The 19,925-nt window shown below is 38.0% G+C and overlaps 1 protein-coding gene across 3 annotated transcripts; it reads right to left on the bottom strand.

Annotated features, from left to right (window-relative positions):
* Positions 1-234: 234 nt before the first annotated feature.
* On the bottom strand, positions 235-18,762 carry larp4b (La ribonucleoprotein 4B). 3 transcript variants are annotated; one of them, XM_067378279.1, is made up of 17 exons: positions 18,358-18,762; positions 16,237-16,375; positions 11,651-11,798; positions 11,397-11,552; positions 11,161-11,242; positions 9,919-10,055; positions 9,687-9,790; positions 9,484-9,594; positions 9,323-9,376; positions 8,990-9,196; positions 8,800-8,906; positions 7,980-8,225; positions 7,763-7,811; positions 6,086-6,268; positions 5,432-5,616; positions 4,709-4,814; positions 235-2,518 (listed from the first exon to the last, which is right to left on the bottom strand). In XM_067378279.1, exons 2-17 carry the CDS (start codon positions 16,321-16,323, stop codon positions 2,255-2,257), a joined length of 2,226 nt encoding a protein of 741 aa, XP_067234380.1. In that variant the 5' UTR covers positions 16,324-16,375; positions 18,358-18,762; the 3' UTR covers positions 235-2,254. The 3 variants fall into 3 exon arrangements, with proteins under 3 accessions (XP_067234380.1, XP_067234382.1, XP_067234381.1); XM_067378281.1 differs by having other exon boundaries at positions 4,715-4,814; XM_067378280.1 differs by having other exon boundaries at positions 7,763-7,808.
* Between the last annotated feature and the right edge of the window lie 1,163 nt (positions 18,763-19,925).

Below are 19,925 nucleotides of genomic sequence, written 5' to 3'. Positions count from 1 at the left end.
GGATGTCAGTAACCAAACAGTTGATGTGCCCCACTGACTTCCATAGTATGGAAAAAGTACTACTGAAGTCAGTGGGGATCAGAAACTGACATTCTTTAAAATATCTTGTGTTCAGCAGAAGAAAACAATTATTCAGCCTTAGAACAACTCGACGGTGAGTAAATGACAATTTTCATTTTTGGTTAAACTATAAAGTACACAAAGCAAAACAGACTTACTTGGACACGATTTCTCATTAACATTTATTTATTATTTTTTTCCCATACAGTTTCTCATAACCAATTTTAGGGTACCTTTTTAACATTTTCCAATTATTTACATCTGTACAGAGAAAGCACACACATACAAGTATATGTGTATGTATACATGTACTACAGTTTAGACTACAAGCATTTACACAGAGGAGAACAAAACAAAACAATAATCCCATCTCAATCCCAAAAGTATTGTGCTACACAAATGTAGTGAGGAAGGCTTCGGACGCCTCTACCACATCATCCTTTTTTTCTACACTTTGGGAATTGAAAGAAAGAAAATAAACAAAAAAACCCTCCAAACTGTCATCTAAAAAGTTAAGGCAGAGACATTTTTTTCAAGTTTAAATAAAATTCAAGTTTTCAAACACTGTTAATTTATATGCGATGTTTCTTTTTAGCTTCTTTTTTGAAATTCTTAATGGTTTATGTAATGAAACCTTCATTACTTTAACCATGGTATGCTTCATTTATTGATGGAAAAATGATCGGTTGCATTCGAAGAGTCAGAAAAATCAACAAAAACTTTTTTTTGATTAACCGAGAAAAAAAAAAAAAAAAAACTCACAGGGAAGATACAAGAAAACATATACAACAGACGCCATGACAAACATCTCAAAGCATTCTGCACGTGCTCCACGCTGCAGGAAGACATCGAAACAAAATAAACGGTCTGTCTCGCTCGGCCCAAGACGGTTTCAAACTCTGATGAGAACCAATGAACTGAACTAATGAACTGCATGAACGAGAGTGACACTCAAAAGCAAAGTCTGCATAAAGGAGAAACCCCCCAAAAAACAACGCTGGTCCATGTGTGCTGAAGGCTCAGATCTTTTTGCTCTTGATGTATACGTCACTATATAAAATGTACACGATCCCACTCATATAGTCGTGGTGATATGAAAGCGAATCGGTGAAGGTCAAACGACAGACGTTGGTGCGTGTTGGTGACTTTCCCTCTGTTAATATAGATAAAAGCACCAAAGAAACCATGTGACGAACCATAGCACCACACCAGGATAACAAACGAAGCTAAGAAGCAAATTATATATCCATCTATCATTTAGATCACAGCAGACTAGGCACATGAACACTTCACCCTCGCAACCTGAGGACTTTGCAGTGTGAAGATCTTCCAGGATCGAATGAAGAGGCATCAGAGTGGATTCTTCCCAAACAATTGGCGAATAGGAAAAAAAGGAAAGGAAATTATTCAGCAAACCAATGTGTGCCATTAAAAGGTTAAAAAGAAAAGAAAAAAGTAAAAGAAAGCATGCACACAAGAACAGGTATACATACACCTGCTACAATATCACATCAGTACAATTTGATAGAGGATTAGCATGTAAAAAAATAATTCAGAGCTCCAAAAGAAAAGAGAGAAAAAAAAAGAAAACGTCACTCCAGTGCTGGAACATCCAAACATAAAAACAGAACACAAAACAGATTTACACGAAAGTCTCACTCATGCAGTTGTAATGGCTGGGACCGCCGAGATTCATGTACGGAATCGCACCAGTACCAAGACACTCAAGGTTAGCAAAATTATATACATATCAGTTAAAAAAAAAAAAAAAATTAAAGAAAACGCCAAAAAAAAATGAAGTGTTTCAGGATCAGCACTATTCAAAAAAAATCAGTATTTCCTCCCAACAGCACTATTTGAAGTTAACCCCAAAATAAAGTTGAGCTCTGACAAAACATTTTTAAATAGTTAATCTCCAACTGGTGCTGGTTCATTAATCCAATTTTCCTTGGAAAAAAACAACAAAAGATCTTGTAACTGAAAAACAAAACGACAGAAAGGACAACAAAAATATTCAGAGAACCCTTATGCACAAGTGCTTTTGTCTGTAGGCCCTGATTCCAGTGACAAGCTGTCTGTGTGTGCACTCACAGAGACCGTGAGATAAGAGGGACTTTTCTTTCTTTCTTTTTTTTTTGAGCAGCCCTGACAAAGTTTTCGTTCCCATTCGGTCCTGGAAGCAAAGTGGAGACTCTCAGGATTGGTGGAAGGAAGCTGTCGTGCCGCCGCTCGCTCGTTCCCCGGCGCTCTGATGAGATTTCACTGTTTCTCTGGGACAAGCCGTCGCTGTGGATTTGGCAGGTGCGGGTGCTGATTCTCTGCATCTGCGTTCTGCCGAGTCAGGAGTCTTGATGTCTTCGACGGTGGAGCTGGGAGGTCGGGGATCCGCTGACGGCTGCTGTGTTGGTGCCTCTCTTATCCTCTGACAGATCTCTGCGTAGCTCGGCTTCCGGGGCTCCTGGTCAAACGCAATAAATGAATGAAATTGATCAATTTAGGCAATCAATCTTGCATAGTTGCATTGTGAAATGTAAATCACTAAAACTGCATTTATTATCAAAATAATACAGTAAAAACCGTATATTGTGAAAAAATATTAAGATTTAAATGAGTGTCTCTTTATTTGAATACATTTTAAAATGTAGTTTATTCCTGTGATGGCAAAGCTGAATTTTCAGCATCATCACTCCAGTCTTCAGAGTCACATGATACTTCAGAAATCATTCTGATATGCTGATTTCTTATTTAAAATATTAAGCAGCACAACTGTTTTCAATATTGATGTGGAATCTCTGACACTTCTTTTCAAGATTCTTTGATGAACAAAGTTAAAAATAACAGCATTTATTTCAAATAGAAATCTTTTGTAAAATGTGTAAAATACGGTCACTTCTTTTTTAAGTTTTTTTTTGGCTTTATTTAAATAGGACAGTAGTAGGAAATCATGGGAGAGGAGAGAGGGGAATTGGACCGGGAAAGGACCTTGAGATGGGACTTCTACCGAAGTGGCACCCTATGTCAGAGCAATTGCCCACACAGCTATGGCTCCGACTTTACTGTCACTTTTGATCAAATTAATTCGTCCTTGCTGAATAAAAGTATTAAGATATAGAATAAAAATCTTACTGAGCCCAAAACTTTGAATAGTAGTGTAAATCTGCTGTTAAAGACTTTAAATCACAAAGTACTGCAGGAACTGATGCAATAGAGCGCAACAGTTCCATATGATATATGCTTCTGTGGAATCCACAAGTCAGGTGAGTTCAGTAGTGAAACAAAATGGTGTGAATTTTCGATAAAGAAAGACACTAGCCACAATCAAAGAGGTTGTTTTTACCATAGAACTGAAATCATGGCACAATAGCTCAACAGTAGGTGCATTTACATTGAGTATTGTATTCCAATTGGTTTAAAAGTCCAATCCGAACGGAAATGCTCTATGTAAACCCCTCAATCGGAATAAAAATGCCCAAACCAAATGAAATTTCAATCGGGTTGAGAGGGGTGGGATAAACCTTTTCTAATCCGTTCAAAAGAACATGTAAATACTTTATTGGATTGAAAACCAAAACAGGAAAGTATTGTGCATGCGTAATGATGTAGAAATGGTGTAATGACGAATGAGGCACATACAGAACGAGCTGATGTTGTTGAATATTGGGCAGTCATGGCCTAATGGCTAGATAATCAGATTGGTAACCCAAAGGTTGTGAGTCCTATTCCCAATGCTGGCAGGAAAATGACTGAGGTGCCCTTCAGCAAGGCACCTAACCCCCAACCCATTGCTTGGGCGCCACAGCAAAAAATGCCTGCTCACTGCCCCAGGTGTGCGTGTCCACGGTTTGCAGTGTGTGTTCACTACTCAATACTCCTAATATGTGTGCAGTAACTTAGATGGGTTAAATGCAGAGGACAACTTCCGAGTATGGGTTACCATACTTGGCCTTCACATCATGTCACTTTTGACAATAAAATAATGACTGTAGTGTCAATCTAAAATTCTCTTTTCGACTCATTGTCTGTGAAGTGGTGCAGGACAGCGTTGTCCCACAAGTGCTTGCTTCGGACTCTCACCTGTAGGCACCTTGTTTTGGGTACAGGTCTTTACTGCCTGATTAAAATAAGCTTCTCATGTGCTAGTCATCTCCTAATCAGTACCCGGAATAGATACAATTTAAGTGTGCTCTTTAAAATCAAAGAAAATGAGGATGGTTATTATGCAACAACAGTGGGAAACTGTATATTTGAGCAGTGTACGCATGTCAAATGATTAAATCTAATTCAAAGCTTGTGACAAACTTGCGCATCAACACAATCACTTTAGTTAGAGTTCGCTATGGTCAGGTTCATCAATATTAATTACATCATTTCAATTGAAACAAAAAGTATCCATGTAAACGTGGCTAGTGACCACCTACTCCCATGAACCATGTGTGTCATTGAGTTGTTCTCCATACACTCCACTACATTTATAATTAAACATACCTGAATATGTTGATATAAAAATAAAACACTGTTTAAAAAAAAAAAAAATATATATATATATATATATATATATATATATATATATATATATATATATATATATATATATATATATATATATATACACACATTATTTTACTGTACTTTTTTTTTAGTGACTTACACTTACTGTAATTGGGTTGCTCAGTGGTGCAGTTTTAGCAGCGTGTGTATCGGAGCATTTCTCTGCAGGTGTCTGCATCTCTTTAGGTTTTTCTACAGTTGTCAGGCTGTAAAAAAACAAGGTCCATCTATTAGAATGTGCCATTTTCTACAGTTTACAACATTTACTTTTTCCCCCTCCACTTATATTATGTTATTTGCAGCAAATCAATTTAATGTCATGTGATTATTTTACCAACAACTAAAGCTGTTTTGCTTCTGTACCTTTAACACTGTATACATTTTCTGTAATGATTAGCTAAACTCATGTGAAAGCAGTAACACCACCTCTGAAAAAAAATGCTGAAAATTAAATAAGTATTGACAAGTGTTTATCTCAATGAAATGTTGAAACCTTCAAAGTGCTGCAAGCAATTTATTTTAGAATGCCACACATGAATATATCCCCACATTCTGATGGAATCCTGAGAAATCACACCTGTCACTGTGACAGCTGTAAACTTACTTTAGAAGAAAAAAAAAAAAAAAAAATAGTAAGGAGGCATTGCTTCTAAGCCAATCAGAAATACTGTAATATGCACATATGTCTTTGAATAATTTTTAGTCTTGTGAAAGTACAGTTTTTAAGATAGTGTGGTTAAAATAATTTGAAACATTTTTTAGTGAAAAGTGATTTGCAACATTTATTGATCGGTTATTCATAAATATCCGTAAGAAAACCCACTTTGCAATGGCCGGAGAGGGCGAGTGTTGGTGGTCCACTGGGGTCTGAGCAGCGGGAGCGGGAGCAGCAGCAGGAGCAGGAGCAGGAGCAGGAGCAGAAGCAGGAGCAGGAGCAGGAACAGCCTGCACGGATTCTTTGGAGGTCCCTGAGATCACACGGCTGGTGACCACATCCTTATTTAGAGGCTGTGGAGAAACAAAGGGGCCTCTGTCAAACTCCTAAGGCAAGGACAGCATGAACAAACATAACAGCTGGACAGCAGGAACTTACACACACACTTACTCACTCTGAAGCACTCAAAACACCCAAGGACTTGTGGTTATGACTGACAGCAAGGTCTGCTACGAACATTGCATTCCATGCCTAGTGCAAGTTAATGTTTAAAAACCCAGAGCATCTGTTAACCTTCTCTAGAACTCAAATAATTTAAGCCTTTTCTGCTTCCGTTTGAATTTCAAAATATATATATATATATATATATATATATATATATATATAATATATATTATATATATATATATTATATATATATATATATATATAATATATATATATATATAATATATATATATATATATATATATATATAAAAAAAAAAAATGCAGCAGCACTTAAACACAAAAGACACATATTAAGGACTGAATGAAAGTCAACCTTGTCTTTAACCGCTCCAGCGACAACATCAGACAGTCGGTTGTCAAGGCTGTTTTCAGTTTTTACTTCAGGCTTTAGATTTCCTGCAGCTCCAGGCAGAGGAGGGAAGCTGGACAGGCCCAGCTCAAAGCTAGGGGAAGGGGTGCGCTCCTGAACAGGAGGGGGCGACTGTGTTGCTGCTCTCTGTTAAACAGACAGGTGAAGAAAATGAGTTTAAACATGTACAACAAATTGAGCCTGTAAACAAAAGGCCTGTTGCATAAAGCCAGTTTCATTTGCAACCCAGTTTAAGTTTCAGATTAGCTTGTTTTTTCAAGCTCAAGAAGGTGGATTGGTTTTTACTAGCGTGGTAACTTGCACTAGATGGCTAACCTGGGGGTGCATCTCCCAAAAGCCTCGTTAGCCAGCTATGGTCACAAGTTCCCTTGAATTGTGTTGGTAACGATGGAACTTGCAACCATAGTTGGCTTCGGGAAACACACCCCTGCTCTGGAACAGGTTTTATTCTGGGTTAGAGATCACAAATTAAAACTGGACCAATCAGCTGTCAGCAAAGTGACATAACTAAAAAATATTCTCTCTAAAAATATTTAGAGACAAACCCGAGCTGACAGAGAACGTTCATACCGAGCATTGAGCCCGCTGAACCTGATCTAAACCAGGCTGGATCTGTATGGTTTTGTCAACTCTAAAAGCAGAGTTTGCTCAACTAGCTTCATGCAACAAGCCTCAGTGGTGTCAAACTGTGCTCCTGGGGGGCCTCGGGCATATAGAGCTTAGTTCCAACCCTCCTTCAACACACATACTGTAGTTTTCAAATAAGTCTGAAAGACTTGATTAGTATCACATCTGCATTTTATAATAGAAATGCATTATATAGAAAATGTCCCGTTTTCATTAAAAAAAAAAAAAAAACTTTCTGAGATGAGAATAAAATAAACAGTAAAATAACATTGATTTATTTTATAATAGTGCTTTATAATTCACACCCACTGGAGCCTCATCAATAGGGAACACATGTGCTAAATTCCTATGAAGTAAACTAACCGTGGAACATAACCTGCTCTGGAGAATGAGCTGCGGAGAGAATAAGTTGCTATGGCTACTTATTTATCCTGAGAGTTACCTCAGTTTTTGGAACTGAAAGTTAAGATTATCCGCTTATTTGCCAATAAACCTACTCCGGTATGTCGCGTAACCTGCTTTCTAGAATACCCCCCAGGTGCATTTAATTTGGGCTGGTAGTTTGACACCCCTTGGCACATTTATTTCTAAAAATTGCCTGTTGTGACAAACATTTTCAGTAATTTCAGAACAATATCCTACATTATTACACAGCACTACAGGATTACTGGATTCTGTTCAACAATTGCAGCAGCCAACTTTTTTTGTTGGTGGTGTTTTTTACATGGATGTACTAGTTTTTGTCTTTCGTATCACTCTGGGGCTTCTTTTACTGAAATTTTACTGAGATTTTTATTCAAATCAATATTTCATGTCCATTTGTTTGTTTACTTGGCTGTGTGATAAGTGAGATAACATAGATTCAGCCCCACAGGGTTGACTGCACATTACAATTGACTTGAAGTACAAAAAGTTTTCTATCATAATAAAAGCAAAGCTAAACACAAAACACTCGTCTATGCAGTGTTAGCTGAAACAAAACAAATTACATACTGGAAACTTGTTGTCATCTCTCCTTTTCCTGTATCCATAGCCGCCCCTTCTTCAAAAGAAAACAACAATCAAGATAACGCAATACCGAAAAAAATTACCACAATTTCTTATGGAAGCAGCTCTACAGAGCTCTATAAGAATTTATGAAATTAAAAGAATATGTACATAAGAATATGTATGAAATTAAAAAACAGCTGATACAGATGTGCAGCGTTACCTCCCACGGCCTGCGTTCAGAGAGTAATCAGCCCCGTTCACTTCCATCCGTCCACTTCCCACCTGGTCCCGGCGTGGATAGCCTGGACCGCTAGGTAGTCGAGGTCGGCTACCCAAGTGATGAATCTGTGGAGGCCGTGTCCCATTAGGGACTCTCTCTGAAGGGAAAGTAGAGAAAGCAGCAGGGTTTTCCAGCAGGGTGGTTCCACGGTCTGTTGTCAGTCGAATGTGTGTTTTGTTATGGTTCCTGTTTGGATGAAAAGATGGTTATACAGAGCTTTATCTCAGTTGAAGCTCTTCAAAAAAAAAAAAAAAAAAACATCACTACACTGACACAAATCAGTTATATTATGGGCTATACACTACTGATCAAAAGTTTTGTGTCTAACTTTTTTATAAAAGTCTCTTAAGCTCACTAAAGCTGCATTTATTTGATCAAAAAGATTAAAGACAGAGTAAACACAGTAATATTGTGAACTGTTATTACAATTTAAAATAGCTCTTCTATTTTAATATAGCTTAAAATACAATTTATTCCTGACATGGCAAACCTGTACTTTCAGAAGCCATTACTACAGCCTTCAGTGTCACATTATCCTTTAGAAATCATTCAACATGCTGATTTAAGTGCTTAGAAAGATCAATTTTTGTCACATTATAAAAAGTCTTTATGGTCCTTATGGTATTATTGCTGAATAAACTAATTTTATTATTAATATTAAGTATACTTTAAAAAAAAAAAAAAAAAAAAATCCTACTTACAGCAAACTTTTGAATGGTAGTCTAAATGTATAACAGATGTTTTCACTGTAACACTGTACCTGTGTCGAGGTGTATATTGTCTGAGATTTAGTGGAGATGTTGCTGATTTAAATGTCGGAGAACCAGCAAAGCCGTTAATAAACGCAGGGCTGGGAAACGGAGTAACCTGTTGATAGACAAATCCTGGTTATTACCTCTAGTACTCCATTCAGATGCTTCTCAGAGCCAAACAGACCACATGGCACTTACCAGAGTCGGGTCCAGGTAGCTCTGGGTAGCTGACCAGCCCTGAGGCGTCACCAGTCTGTAAAGAGGAAACTGTTGCTGTGCTCCATACACAGGTGGGATGTAGTAAGGGGTGTAGCGTTGCTGGACATTTGAGGACACGTCCACGGGCCGATACCCATTCTTTGGCACAAAGGTATTGACGGCAATGGCCTTGGCCTTTATTCTAGCCTAGAATAAAACATTGATGGACAAAAAAGAATTTAAAACTTCAACAGCCATGATTCATAAAAAATAAAATAAAAAATAGCACAAAGTATCCTTCAGTGCTGTCACATATGCAGCAGTGCACTCTACCTTTATCGGCTTCCCTTGAAAAGTTTTCACCTCTTCTCTGAGATACTGGTATGCCTGAAAAAGTGACATATGCCAACGTTTAACAATAAGAAGCAAGTTTATTAAAAATCCTGAGGCTGTAATCAGAAATGATCGAATTGCGGTCAATAAAAAACATTTACCATTTGAGCATCTGCCTCAGATTCAAAGGTGATGAACCAGTTGTCATTGTAGGCAAACTCACAATTGATGAATTTGGGCAAATTATCGCTCTTAAAGAGTGTTTCAACTTCCTGTACAAATGAAAGCCAAATGTCATACAGATCAAAAATAAGATCAGGGCATTAAAGATCTTATTGAACAAGAGAGTTGGGATGATGTGTACCTCCACAGGAGTGGCCTCAGGAACCTCTCTGAGAATTACGATGCAGCGGTTCTGATTGGGCCGCACTTTCTCTCCACATTTGTCCACTTGGACAAGAGGCAGCGCTGGTGAATCAAAAATGCATCATTAATGTCGGAGCCAACTGCTGCGTGTAACCAACCCCATTTTGAGAGCCTAAAACAAAAAGCCACACTATGACCCATAAAAGTGACATGGTGATGTTTAAACGTACTTTTTAAGATGTCTGCAATGAGATCAACATCAGTGGTGAGTTTCTTGATTTGATCAAGGTTTGCCAAAGTCACTATTGGCACATACTGGTCACTGTCCATTTGCGAGATGAGGTACATGTCGTTGGCTAGATTCTCCCTGGAATAAGACAAGATAATTCTGGTCACCATCAATCCAACAATGATTCAATGTCCTCAGTGTTTTTTAAGAATGAACACTACCATTGAAAATTCAAAGGGCAAGAAGAAGGACACATTCAATTGATCAAAAGTGACAGTAAAGACATTTTAAAAAATATTTATTTTGCAAATAAATGCTGTTCTTTTTAATTTTCTATTCATCAAAGAATCCTGATAACAATGTATCAAGGTTTCCACAAAAATATTAAGCAGTACAACGGTTTTCAACATTGATAATGAGAAAGGTTTCTTTAGTAAATCAGCATATTAAAATGATTTCTGAAGGATCATGTGACACTGAAGACTGGAGTAATGATGCTAATAATTCAACTTTGCCATCACAGGAATGAATTACATTTTAACATTTATGAAAACAGGAAACAAATATTTAAAAAATTATCACAATTATTAAAATTGTGATGATATTTCACAATATTACTGTTTTTACTGTATTTTTGATCAAATAAATTCAACCTTGATGAGCATAAGAGACTTCTTTTAAAAACATTAAAAATCTAACTGACCCCAAACTTCTGAACGGTAGTGCACACCCTAGCACAGTTTACATAAAATTTTGGTTCTTGTAAATATTCAAATGCCAAACGCTCTTAGTTTACATTTGCAAAAGTGAAGGTTGTAACATCTGATGAAATATTAATACTCAAGTCTGAAAGTCACTGGGTCTCATTCACTAAACGTGCGTACGCACAGATGTGCACGTGAAATCTGCATTTGAACGTTTTTAATGAACAAATCATCATTCATCAATAACTTTTCTAAGTTTTATTCTTAAATTTATGAAAAAATTTAGGAACAACTGAAACCACATACACAAACTCTGAGTGGTCCTATCATGTTCACTGAGAACAATTTTTTTCTTAAGAAGTTCTCCTGTGCGTATAAACACAAAATTATTAGTGAATGAGACACATTGTTCTCGATTTAAGGTTTTGAAACGAAAGAAAAAAAGCCTTGAACTCCAGGACAGTACACCTGACAGGACCAGTTAAGAAAATCATGAAGTCAGCTTAAATGTGATCAGTTGTGAAGATGCGAGTAATTACCTAGAGAGGCAGAACTCCAGTGTTGCCTTCAGTTGTTCCCGAAGGTCTTCAAGCTGTCTAGAGGAGTCTGAATCGTTCACCCCTGCACAAAAGAAATCAAAAGATCAATTATTTAAAAAATGCTGTGGTTGAAATTAATCCTTCATGACTGTGACATCTTGTGTCATAGTAAACATGCACAACTATAAACAAGGAGTAGGTTGACAACAGCGAACAAAAGACCAAAAGGATATTACCTTTCATACTGGTGTTCTGATTTGACACAATGCCCTTCTCACTGGCTGAGCTTCCCATGTACACCGATTCTGGCTGTGCTGCAAAGGGCAGTTCTACAGAGGTAGATACCTGCTGTTCCTCATTCCAGTTCCCTTTGTCTTCACTGTTGTTATAACCTGGACATGGACAAAACAAACATATCAAAACCTCTTCAGACTGATAAGGTCGGTATACTGAATTAAAAACTTATGTGAAATTATTTTTTGAGGTTTACCTCCTGAGATGCAGTTTGATGGGTCATCGGCCGCATCTACCCATGACTGCTGAGAATCTGGGCAGGTTGTAGCAGAGGCCTCTGGTTTAGGCATGTAATTTGCCCATGCCTTCGCATTGGGATTGAGGTCTGAGATCTTGGAGGATTCCTGTTAAAAAAAAAAGTTATCAATTTGGTTACAAAAACTTTGGCCACTTCAGCCACACTTAAATATGAATTTTACTGCATTACATAAAATATAAAAACCAAGTAGCATATGCAAACAAATGATGTTACAGCTTTTTTAGAACAGAGAAAAACTAACAATTTTTGCAAAGACCTTTTAAAAAAATAAATAAAAAGTAATTTTAATAAATAAAAATGTCAAAAAAAAAAAAAAATAAAATAAATCAATAAAATGTCTGTTTAATAAATAAAATATTAAATAAATGTAATATTTTTTCTAAGGAATGCACCGACATTCATACATTTGTAAACGTTGCTAAAGCACCAAAATAATGTTAGGGACCACTGTATAACCAAGCCAAACAAGCTGTATGAAGAGTACTCACAAGTTCACAAAAATCATTCTGCCAGTCCCATATACAGGAGCCTTCAGTCGCTAACAGGTTATAAGGGTAGGGTGCTATAAAACCCATAGAGTTCTGGAAATCCTCTGGGCCAACAACAAGGTTAGATTCTGTATCCTGATCAACATTTTGCATTGTGAGGCTTGCCTCAGAGACAGCATGGTCCCATGCCGCACATGCCTCTATCTGGTTATCAGAAAACAGGCCATTTGGTTCTTTAGCCCATGCCGGAAGGCAGTGACTAGAGTCCACCTCATCGCTCAACTCTGATTTCCCGAGAAGGTCTGACACCATATTCAGCATGCCTTGCTCTCCCTCCATTTCATCCGAGCAGCCCAAGCCCTGAAGGTTTTCCACCTGCACAGGAACTGTGAATAGATCTTTATTGAGAAAATGTATCTCGTAAGATGGCATGGTGGCGTAAATGTCCACCTGATCAGGCTCCACTGGTAACGGAATTGCTGCATTTACATAAGGAGCTTTATCATGCACATCTTCAACAATGACTTTCAAATCAGACTGATCAAAGTCAAGAACTCCAAGACTGCTTGTTATAAGTTGGGAAACATGAGGCATGGTAGTTGTCGAGCTCTCGACTGATGCATAATTGGCGCCATGGCCTTGTATGGCACATGACTGTGCCTCTCCAGTTTTAAGTGATAGTCTTGAAGTACTCACGAGAGGAATGCTACAGTCAACAACAACGCCTCCTATTTCCCCCATATCTTGAAGGTCTCCATGCTCCTGAATAGATGTAACTGAAGATCTTTGAGTGTCATTGGATGGTTGTTCTAAAGAAGAGTTCAGGTACTGACAAGCACTTTCACTTGAGCAGTTTATTGACAATGAAGTGCAATCAAAAGTTTCCAATACTTCAGATTTGCATGGCGGCTCAGAAGGTGTATGTACATCACTGCTAGCAGAACAAATGGATTTCAAAGAGTCATTGTTGTTATTCCCATTATTTGAGCAATTAAGCAGCTCTAAAGTTGGTACGAGTCCCTGTGGTTCAAGTTCTGACATTTTGGTTTTGCCATCATCTGCAAGTAAACAAATCTCACCCAGTACCTTTTGTTCATCCTCACTGAAGCATTCGCTGGCAATATGCGTCTTCTCATCATGTTGTAAACAAGTCTCTCCTATTTCACTGTTCACGACTTGCTCTTGTGCTACTGCAGGCAATTCGCTTCCCAATCCCTCTTGTATTAAATAATTCACTGCAACGCTTTCTGGATATCCTTTATTACAGATATTATTGTTCGATGTTTTTACAAACCAGGTGGCATCGCCCTGGGAGGGATATTCCTCAAGAGGACAATCAGAATCGGATACAGGCGGAGTGTTTCTGTGAACTTCAACAACAGAAGAACTTGAAGAATGTACACTGTGATAATCAGCTTCTTCACATTTACCAGTGACTTCCAGCAACTGCTCAAAGTTCATAGGCTCATTCGTAGGAAGCTGACATGGACTCATGTCACATGGTTCAGTATTTGTAAAATTTGCATTTGGTTCTACATTCTGTTCCCTGTTTGGAATGTCACAAGATTCTGACACAATCTTTGTCTGGTCAGTGGGAAAAACACTGTTAGTGTAGACATGTGTGCTCAAAGTCATGTCCAACTTGTCTTCGGCATTACAAGTAGAATCTACACAAATACTTTCTGCATGAGATGGACTGCTCAAACACTGAGCAACCTTGAACATGTCAGATTCATTTGTCTGCCCTTCACATTGCAATATACTACACTGGCAAGGGTTCAGAATGACCTCCTCCTGTGTTGCTATTTGTCTTGGTTCAACTTCAACTCCATGACAGGAAGGTGATTTTGACAGGTTGTCTTCTTTATCAGAAGCCAGTGGGCTTTCAGAGCAAAACTTTAAATTTTCAATGTCTTCAGAGGCATCTTTACAGGGAAATCCATGGTCCTCTGTATCATCTAACTTTTCTGAAGCAGTGCTGAAAGCAGAGAAAGCTTGGGGCGTTTCTTTGTAAACTTTCTCAGTAGGGGTTTTCTTGGAAGCACATTGAACGGATTCCTCAATAGCGACTTCAAAGTTTGGAAATCCATCTGCTGTGTTGCTAAGAGAAGAAATGGAGTAATCATCTTTATCTGACACAATCGGTTTCTTCTTCTCCTCCTTTAGGTCCATGGATTCTCTATAATCATCTTGATTTTCCAGTTCCACTTCATCCAGAGGACCATTGCGATTTTGCTGAGGTGGTCTCAACATTGATTCATCAAACACTGCGTTGTGCATGTTGAGTTCAGAACCAGTCTCCAGATCTGTGGCCTTGTAACCAGAGCTACCATAAAGTTCATGGTTGTTAAGTAGGTCAGCAGGTGCCCCCTGTGGCGATGCGGCATCTGTACTTGACTTCAACACTGACATCTGTACATTTTGCAGCAGCAGATCTGGGGAGAGTTGATCAATGCCGTCCTCTACAGCAGTAAAGGGAGAATTTGTGTTCTCTGTATCTTTACATGAAGTGGAAATGTCATTTTCAGATAAAAGCTTTTCATTTTCTTGGGCAGAAAATTGATTTAGAAGATCTGGGAGGGTGTGTTCCTCATTTGGAAGTGCTACATTTACAGGTAGACTTTCACAACACCCTAGAGTCCTCTCTGTGGGACCTTTTTCTGTTTGTTGTGCTGCTGTAATTTCATGTGAAGGCCCTGAACCCGATATTGTGTGGTCCTTCGGGAGTGATGAATTATCAAACAAAGCCTTTTCAGAGACAGCTGGTGCGCTTGCGTACCTGACTGCGTCAGATTCAGTCATGGATTGGTGCCCACACTCGCTCCCGAGATCCTCTAAATCAATCAAGCAGATGCTGTAGAAACTCTGTTCTTTTTTAAAGCCACGGTCAGTGATCAACAGTCCAGAATTTCCCTCTTCTGAGTCATCCGGATTCATCGAGCTCCCAGAGCATTTATTGAATAAAGAGATGGCATGCTTTGGAGTGGACGCAGGTTTTGACTGTGCATGCCACAGTGTCTTAACTTGTTCCTCTTTTGCAATAATGGAGACATCCGAGTGTTGATCCTTTGAAATGCATAACGGACTGATGCCCAGGGTATTTTGTATTTCATTCTTGCTCTTGCCAACTCCAGTTAAATCTGTGGAACAAGACTGTTGACCATCACAAAACCACTTTGCTCTCTTTACGGCATTTTCAGCTATTCTCTGTTTCACAAAATCCAAATTTTCAGTTTCCTTAATTTGGCAATTGTCTCTACTGTCTCTTCCCAATTCACTGGCATTTCCTTTCTGGACCGTAGCCTCGTGGATATGTGGATCACCGACAGGTGGGTCCCAAAATGCCATCCCTTCCTGTATGCTGCTACCGCCTTCTTTAATGGGTTTGAGACCTGCTGACAAGTTTGTGGAGGAAGCATCACAACGGATATCTAAAGCAGCATTCACGTTCCCATTTTGAGAAGGCTTAACGTCGGCCAGATCTGCGACAGACCAAGCACAGACTTTGACGTCTTTCGCTGTGGAGCCCTCAGGAATGGCCGCCTGTAGAAGACTTGTTCTCTCACTGACCAGGTTAGGATTCAATTCTTTGCTGAAACAACACCCCATATTTTAACTTATGAAAGGACGTCTATGCAAACGGATGAACAAAAACTTGTGTAGCTCCTCTCATAAGCTCCTCAGAGAGGGAAAGAGAGACAGAGGCGCACGCTATGGCTGCTTACCCCCTCCCCAAACCAAAAATAGCACATTTAAAATTATACAGCTGACTCACATGGGCCCATCACTCAAATACAAACTCTCCAATGATTGGTGCTTCTATGGACGCTGTACTTGCATTATATGAATGGGATCAGCAACTTGGCATGGTCTCAAAGCACAAGGGTGGTTCACACAAATGCCTGTTAAGCCCTTTCACAACACCCAAAGCTGGGCGGGGCGTCTCTGCTGTTTCGTTAGTAGGTTTGTAATTCCCTAATCACAATTACTTAACACACTTCAAAAGACTGAGACAATATGTAGCTTATACTTTACCAAAAGGGGAATCTCTTTCTCCTTTGCTTCCTGTGACTGCTGCACCTGTGGCTCCACGATAGTTTTTCCTTCCTGGTCTGAAGTCATGAGCTGTCCAGGTTCTAGCTCCGAACGCAGAGCTCTCCAGACCACCAGGGAACTGTGGATGACGAAACAAAGAACATAAATCAATTACAAATCATTTACTAAATCAATTCAAATGACAATATATGCAAAGCAGCTTACAAATGGGGAGCATCACAAGCAATTTGTTATAAGAATCAATAATATTCACGGTACAATATTCATTGATTACTATTCAATACATTTAATGACACCAAGCAAGAAAGATGACACTGCTATGCTAACCAGTTACACTTTATAAATATTATATAATAATTCCTATACCTTTCAAATGTTTGGGGTAAGAAATTAATATTCAGCAAGGATGCATTAAATTGCTCAAAAGTGACAGTAAAAATGTTACAAAAAATTTCAATTTCAAATAAACACTGTTGGTTTGAACGTTCTATTCATAGCATGCAGAAAAAAATGCATTTCCACAGAAATATTAAGCAGCACAACTGTTCACATTAACAATATGAAATGTTTCTTGAGCAGCAAATCAGCATATTAGAATGATTTCTGAAGGATCATGTGACACTGAAGACTGTAGTAATGATGCTGAAAATTCAGCTTTGCCATCACAGGAATAAATTACATTTTAAAATATATTAAAATAGAAAACAAGTTACTTTAAATTGTAATATTTCACAATATTACTGTTTTGACTATTTTTGATTAAAAAAATGTCCTTGATGAGCATGAGACTTTTCAAAAACATTAATATAATATCATTTATATAACCCCAAACTTCTGAATGGTAGTGTGTGTATAAATATATCTCATATGCCTTTTTTTAATATTAAGGTATTAAAAAATACATAAAACCACTCCACATTCCACAAACATCAAGAGCTCATCAAGAGAGTTTTCTACTTCTAGTTTTGACAAAATGTACAACGGCTGCTTGAAATTAAACCTTCTGAGGGTTTTTTTTTTTTTTTTAAATTCAATCTGTACAGTAGAGCTGACTGGTCAATATAACTACTGTGGAAAGCATCTCTGAACTAGCCAACATCATCAAAACCTGCAAACACTTAATATGCTGAAAAAGGAACTCAGCTGAAGACTGACATTCAAGATATCTAAAATTGATTAGCGGCAAGATTGCATTCATGAGAAAAAACACGTTAAAATATCTGTACAGTAACATGAACAGCAAATCTATGAATAAAAAGCATCTATATTGTAATGAAAACAACTCTTTAAAGTATCATATAGGCATATTTAGGTAAAAAAAAGAAAAAAACAATAATGCATTTATATCCAAATTAAGACCATACGATTTAACAAAAATATTTAATGCACTTAAAATCTGAATTAATGATGCATGCCTGGGGGAAATATTATTTAACATTTGCTCAATCATGCTAAAATAAAAACATACATGATCTGTCAAACACAAAAGCTGACTAAAGACAGTCCTTTCAAATGACACATGGGGGATGTTTACATTATGACACATACGTAAACATGAGCGCAATGCAATCAATGCATTACCATTTAAAACGACAATAACAAATACTGTGGTCCAAAACGACATATAATGGCCACATGAAACTAAATGATGATAAAAATGGCATAAATGTACAGAAGATGTCAAACCAACTATATCCATATGTCAAAGCACATAAATGCTGCAGGCCAAACCCATAAACACAACAGACAGCTGCTAGCTGAATCAGTCGAAGTCTCCTTAACTATGAAGTTAACTGCACACGAACATATGAAAAACAAACTTTTAAATTCTTAAAAGCTTTAACCACCAAACAGAACATGTTAGTTATCCGAATTCAAATAGAAAAACAATAAGTGTCTATGTTAGCCTACATGCTAAAGACTGGCAGATAGTGAGAAGTAATACAGCTAGCCTGAACAGTTAGCTTAAGTTGCTAACTTCAAAAGGTGAATAAACACTCCAGCTATTGACATTTACATCAAATAGCTGTCTGAAATTATGCAGGGATGAAATATGCGATTTAGTAAGCGCAATAATCGTTCGTATGAGTTTCTACTCACCTGTATCTGCTCTCCGCGCACGGGAGACTGTTTGCGGGCCCGAGCGTCTGACTTCCACGGACAAAACTTAGAAAAACAAATCCACGAATCCGTGCAGGAAACTTTTAAACCACCACAACGCGTTCAACAGCCTCCAAATACCACCAGCTCCTCGGTACCAGGCCTGATAGTCAACTTTAAAGGTCTGTTTGGTGATGTTTAAGTGACTGGCTAACGTTTGTTGTCGAGATGTTAACAACACGAGAGTGAAGGTGTTATTATTCAAAACGGCTTAAATCACAGTGCGGGAAATGCGACTAAGTATAAGTGTACGTGCTAGTTAAACTGGGATATGATGAAGAACGGAGCCGCACGCCTCTTCCCTCCCCGTGTATTTGTGTCCGGAGTTGAGCTTCACTCTCTCGGCCAAACCGCACCGCGAACTCCCGCCCAGAGACGCTTTATTGACTAGCCCGCCCACTCTCCACTGCGGCCCTTTCAATAACTCAACGGCTGTATGTTCTACTGCGTTTAGCTGCAGTTCAATGAGCGCTGTCGATAGGGGGCGACATAACACAATGAATTGTGTTAACCCATAGAGATTATGGATCAAATTAAAACGTTAGTTTTCTCTTTTTGGCAGTTATGAACGTATAATGTGCTTAAATTCAAAGCTATGTATGTAAATCACTAGTTCCCATCTGGCTGATTGTATTTTGTATAAACAAGCTAACAACAAATGTAGACATGTTGATGTGGATTCATTTTACTCGTTGTTTTATTTTATATTTTATTTATTTAGCATTGTTTTCCATCTTGTCAATGACCCCATCACAACAGACCATGTTTGGGGTCACGACCACTGATCTATAATTAAATAATATAGATCAGTGGTCACGAGTCACGACCCATCAGTTGAAAACAGTGATGTAAAATCATTATACATAGGTCTATATGTAAAAATCTTTACATTTATTAGATGATGTTTGTGTTTTTGAAAAGATGGCAGCATCTGCTTCACTGCTAAGGAATGTAACCAATCAGGATCGTCACTGAGAAGCATGTGACTCATGTGTGTCTGAGTGGACGGTCTGGCCTGTATTGGAAGCTTCTTTGCTTTCGTTTCATCTGCGAGATTTTTCGGTTGGTTGAGATAGACTACGGATACTGATATTGGCCAAAAATGAGTTCTGATCTCTTAAAGGTGGTGTTTTTATCAAATCTTCTTATCTTAACTATTTAAAATGTGCAAGAACAGTCATTGATGTATGGTTTTACAACCTAACCACCATCCCAGATATGTTTGACAGATTGTAATAGTGAGAGATGACGAGATGTGAACCAGGGTCAGAAATTAACTAGGAAAAAATGCCACTGAAAGTGCCAAAATTAAGAATTTTGTTTTTAATATGACATAGAACAGTTTCTATATATCTATGTTTAGTGTGGGTTTAGAGGATCTACAGACACCATAAGATACAATATGTGCAGTTTAAGGGTCAAAATGCTTAGCCAATATGAGATTGTTTATTTAAAGAAATTAATTCAATCAAAGTATTTGATATAAATAGAAGAAAAGCGTGTTTTTC

This window comes from Chanodichthys erythropterus, chromosome 23 (assembly GCF_024489055.1).
Source record: "Chanodichthys erythropterus isolate Z2021 chromosome 23, ASM2448905v1, whole genome shotgun sequence".
NCBI classification, from domain to species: domain Eukaryota; kingdom Metazoa; phylum Chordata; class Actinopteri; order Cypriniformes; family Xenocyprididae; genus Chanodichthys; species Chanodichthys erythropterus.
The sequence above is the reverse complement of the archived record's forward strand: the minus strand, read 5'-3'. Positions and strand labels throughout refer to the sequence as shown.